We start from the raw sequence: 5,285 nt of genomic DNA, 5'->3' as shown, positions 1-5,285 counted from the left end.
TCACTCTGCTCTGTGATTGGTTATTCACGTTTTCCCGCTTCAATTGATTTGCTTGCTTTTATTTTGAGTTCCCATCGGCTCCTCGTGATATATTTTGTTCTTCTGATTGGCTGTTGTTATTTCTTCGGTTTTAACAGGAGGTTTAAAGACACTTATTCGAAATGCATTCTGTTAGTGTTTCATTAGACGGAGTTCGATGACCTTTATAGTTTTTTAGTTCTTAAATTATATACGTTCAGCATACAATCTTGTCTTTGCATAACTACAAAATAAAAACTGAAAAAAGATTTTCAGTTTCACCAGAAATGTTCATACTTTTCCTTCCAGTTAATCCTTTGCAATGATTTCATTTACACACCCCGCATTTCAACTTAATGCAAATGAATCGCATGGGCAGATCAGATAACTTCGCTATTAAGGTTATTTCTACAACATTAACAAGAATTCAACAAGTACGCGATATGTGCATTCTTCATGACAATTGGCCATGGCCTGAGTTCCTTTTTCACAGAGATCGGCAGTAGAATCAAGCTCTGATTGTGAGTTAAATACTCGCTACCAGGATGCAACTGCGTCAACTTCATTTCAGAGACAGCCCTCCGTGACAATGTTTCGACGAACATAGATTTTCCAAAAATCTCCGATTGACAGGTTGTAGTTATCATTATCATCACACATCCATCTGCCTGGGTAAGAAATTATCCAGCTATATTTAAATGCTACAGATACTGCGTGGTTGTACAGGCGATTCTCTCCAGCACTATACTCAGTATATCTCCATTTACCATGAAGTGCCCATTTCGCACAATTCTGAGCCAGCCTTGAGTTATCACCATCCATACGAAAAAAGGAGTCATACGAGTCTGGCATTTCATCTCTTTCACCACTAAAAAATCGCACCACTTCTGCACCTTTGTTGTTCAGAGTCGTCGAGACGTGGAATGTTGTTACTTTTTCTTTGCTGCAGTGAAATTGTATTTGGGTGAAGTTTGCGTGCATTGAATGTACATTCGGATTCCCTTTGTTTTAAGGTATTCATGTAATTAGCTTGGCACTCTTTTATGCAAATTTGTTTCAACTCAGCCTCTTCAGAAACCGTATTTTATCATTAATTAAATATGTAACTTTGATAATGGGACATACTTCAATTCCACTTTCGATAATCCTAAAATTATAATCACCTAGTACTCTCAGTGTTTTAAATAATTTTCCGAGCAAATTCTGTAGAAATGAAGATAAGAATAAATTTATTTAATGTTTAAAACGTAGAAGCGATCGCTCAGTCTCTTGAACAAAAGGCTTGTTTTAAAAACACTGGAGAAAACTAGATTCGAACGATATTTAACGATGGAGAATATAAGCTATAATTCACAATCATTCACCAAAAGTGGGGGTAAAACACCCACCACTTTCACTAACATTGAGGTGACTAATTGTTTTAGAATAAAACACACAGACACCAAAAGTATTAATTCGTTTCAGTTAATATACAGGTCTTTCAATCTTTCATTTAACGATTATCTAGCAGTGGTATATATGTTTTATAACTCAAAAAACACGAAAAAAACACACAAGGTCATTTTGATTTGTCTTCTCGGTTGCGCGGGGATGATTAGTACTTGCTACTCAGCCAATCAGGGCCGCGAAAAGCACTATTCACCTGTGCGGTATTTTTTATACCAATGAAAATTACTCTAAATTTTATTCAAGACTACAAAGTCAGAATAAAATACAAAGACTACAAATGCTGTGTAGTCATACAGGCGATTCTCAGTTTGGTGGCTAAGATAAGTTTATCTCATCACATTAAGACAGAGCCGTGTAAAATGTGTAACCTTAAACGTCTAAAAGACAAAGATCGATAAACGTGCATGGGCGTTTGCTAAGGCATCTAAAAAACATATTCTCATCGGGATCAGGATTGTCAGCATAAATAAAGCCTTCATTCTGCTTCACACTGGCTGGGCGGGAAATCTTAGTTTCGTTGTTGAACTGACAAGTTTAGTACATCAACCTATAAACGTTAGTACATTGCCACATTTTCCGTGAATTCAACTTTTGTTTTCAGTACGGTGAACGCTACTTTTTTTGCCGTGCTAAGGTTAAGGCTTTGCCACACAGGCTGTGAATATAGCATACAGTGTAACACGAATGCAACCGATCCATAGAGAACGATTTGTGTACGCAATCAAATAGAACCAAGCCATACCCAGATCGCTGTGCCAATTAACAGTGCTGAGCAAATGTGTTCATCAAATATGAGGCCGAAATGAACCAAAAAGAGAAAAAAGCCATCTGGCATCGAGAGTGACCACACCCTCAAAAGTCTTTTATATTCGAAGACCTCTTAGCCAACTGGCTTCAGGAAATTCATAGCACTTTTTAGTTTATTTCATGCAATATTAAATAGTTCAGGATAGCTCGCAGTTTTGTTGACCCTAAGTGCAAAAAGGGAAGAAAAGAGGGAAAAAAGGGAAATGGTTCATAAATACATATTACATGCATCTTGAAGTCTCATTTGAACGGTGATGTTTCAAAAATTTCTATCAACTTGAAAAGATGAACGGCTCTTAGTTTTTACGTTTATGGTCTTTCTTCTTTTGAATCAGTCAGTTAGAAAATCCCTAACAGAGATGAAGCTTTCTTAATTTAGTAAAATGATAGAAAACGCTCAAACGCTATTTCAAAAAGAATCACAAGAAATCTTAGTTGGGGTATCGGCTGGGTATCCCATCTCGCAGGAAACTTTGCGGAATTCAATTACTTAAAAGTACAATTTCCAAAATATAAAATCAAAACCTTAAAACGTACTTGTTATTACGAAAAAGGTATTTTCGTCAAGAAGGAAATAAATCATCAAAGTGTGCTAATCTCCTTTGGCCGTGAACTCCTATCTACAATAAAAACCTATCAGTACTTCGCCGAAAGTGAACAACTTCATGGTAAGATAATAAAGCAAGTGTTAAAAATGATCTGGAATCGCGCAAGTTCTGCATCACTCTGCTTTGTGATTGGTCAGAAAATCGCACAGTTTCGTCAACAAATCAGATTCAAAGTTAAACCCGCGTCAAGCGATTTGTTTGTTTTTTATTTAAGATCTCATCGGCCCCTCGTGATATAAATTTCTCGTTTCACTGATTGGCTGTTGTGATTACTTCGGTTTTAACGGGAGGTTTAACGACACTAATTCAAAATGCTTTCTATTCGTGTTTTTGTAGACGGAGTTCTATGACCGTTATAGTATTTTAGTTCTTAAATAATGTACGTTTACCTTTTTTACTACGTGTGGGCCAAAATTGTAACTCATTTATAGCAGCATACAATCTAGTCTTTGCATAACTAACAAAAAAATGCAGAGAAAGGATTTTCAGTTGCACAAGAAATGTTCATACTTTTCCTTCCAGTTAATTGTTTGCAGTGATTTCATTTACACGCTTCGCATTTCAAATAAATGCAAATGAGTCGGATAAGTAGACTAGATAACTTCGTTATTAAGATAATATCTACAGCATTAGCAGGAGTGCAAGAAGTACACAATATGTGCATTTTTCATGAAAATTGGCTCTGGCCCGAGTTCCTTTTCACGGAGATCGTCAGTGGAATGAAGCTCTGATTGTGCGCTAAATTCTCGCTACCAGGATGCAACTGCATCAACTTCATTTCAGAGACATCTCTCTGTGACAATGTTTCAACGAACATAGATTTTCCAAAAGTCTTCAGTTGACACGTTGTCGTTCTTATCATCACATTTCCGTCTGCCAGGGGGAAAAATCACCCAGTGATATTTGCTGGGTACAAATGCTGCGTGGTGGTACAGGCGCTTCTCCTTAGCACTATGCTTAGAATGTCCCCATTTACCATGGCGCTCCCATTTCGGACAATTCTGAGCCAGCCTTGAGTTATCGCCATCCATACGAACAAAGGAGTCACACGAGTCTGGCATTTCATCTCTTTCACCGCTGAAAAATCGCACCACTTCTGCACCTTTGTTGTTCAGAGTCGTTGCGACGTGGAATGTTGTTCCTTTTTCTTTGCTGCAGTGAAATCTTATTTGGGTGAAGTTTGTGTGGGCTCTTAGCTGCTTCATAGCGCTTTTGGCTAAGGCCATTGTGCCGTTTCTATAGTTACTGATTCCTTGAAAGGTTTGTTCGGCGATGCCATTCCACCATGGGGATCGGGAGCTTCCCAAAATAACGTTCAACACCAACATCCAGCCTCCTTTGAGTTAAAAAACACCAAAATGATTTTTATTCTTGAAAAAAAAATTCAAAAACTGGAAAAACAAAACACAACCGTACCTCCATCACTTGTCATGTCACAAAAAGCCTTGAAGGGGTTCCCATTTCCTTCTGAGTCCATCCAGTACTCTCCATTCCCTGTAGAATCTCCTCTCTGTATTATATCTTGACAAGACTTTGCAGATCTAAAGGGAACTGACCCGACCAAAGCTAAAAATAAAGTATGCAAACAGATCATAATACTTAGCATGCGTCAACAATATGTCATGCGACTGTAAATGGCACAATTGAACTTCTTAAATTAAGGTAACTGTCACTAGGTATTGAACACTATATATCGTAATTCGTGGTTGGTATGTTAAAGTTTAACTGAAGGTTCTTGACGAGGTAGCATCTATGCCGTTTGGCAGTTAGAAATTGGTCGATATGACAATAGAAGGTTAGGTTTCAACAAATTTAACGGTTGAAGTTAAATTTTTATTGAATGACGCGGATCAGTTACGTAATCTCGACACCTTGTAACGAAATGGACTCATTACGTAACAAAGTCTCCTGTAATTTTCTCTTGTAATTTTTTGAAGTTTTCGAAGTAACAAGGAAAACAATTGTGGTTGCCCACACTATTTTGTTGAATTACACCATTGCAGATCCATGTAACTATAAATGTAACATTAAAAATCCAAACAGGTCCTTAAGGATATTCTTACCACGGTCTGGATTATCAGCATAAATAAAGCCTTCATTCTGCTTCACACTGGCTGTGCGGGAAATCTTAGTTTCGTTGTTAAACTGGCAAGTTTTGTCCATCAGTCTAAAGTTAAGGCTTTGGCACGCAGGCTTTGAATTGCAGGCAATGTAACACGAAACCAACCGATCCACAGTGAACGATTCGTAAACGTGATCAAGTAGAACCAAGCCATGTTCAGATCGCTGTGTTAATTTGCATTGCTGAGCAAATACTTTCATTGAATACGATGCCAAAATGAACAACAACGAGAAAACAGCCATGTGTCATCGGCAGTGCTTGCAGTCTTGATGATTTTTGTC

General features: G+C 37.7%; 1 protein-coding gene across 1 annotated transcript; it reads right to left on the bottom strand.

Moving 5' to 3' along the window:
* Positions 1–3,070: 3,070 nt before the first annotated feature.
* On the bottom strand, positions 3,071–4,820 carry LOC148731877 (uncharacterized). Its single transcript, XM_088761483.1, has 2 exons — positions 4,299–4,820; positions 3,071–4,218 (listed from the first exon to the last, which is right to left on the bottom strand). Exons 1-2 carry the CDS (start codon positions 4,486–4,488, stop codon positions 3,689–3,691), a joined length of 720 nt encoding a protein of 239 aa, XP_088617609.1. The 5' UTR covers positions 4,489–4,820; the 3' UTR covers positions 3,071–3,688.
* Positions 4,821–5,285: the final 465 nt, after the last annotated feature.

Source organism: Stylophora pistillata, chromosome 5 (genome assembly GCF_964205215.1).
Source record: "Stylophora pistillata chromosome 5, jaStyPist1.2, whole genome shotgun sequence".
Taxonomy (NCBI): domain Eukaryota; kingdom Metazoa; phylum Cnidaria; class Anthozoa; order Scleractinia; family Pocilloporidae; genus Stylophora; species Stylophora pistillata.
This window is presented reverse-complemented; position numbering and strand designations above follow the sequence as displayed.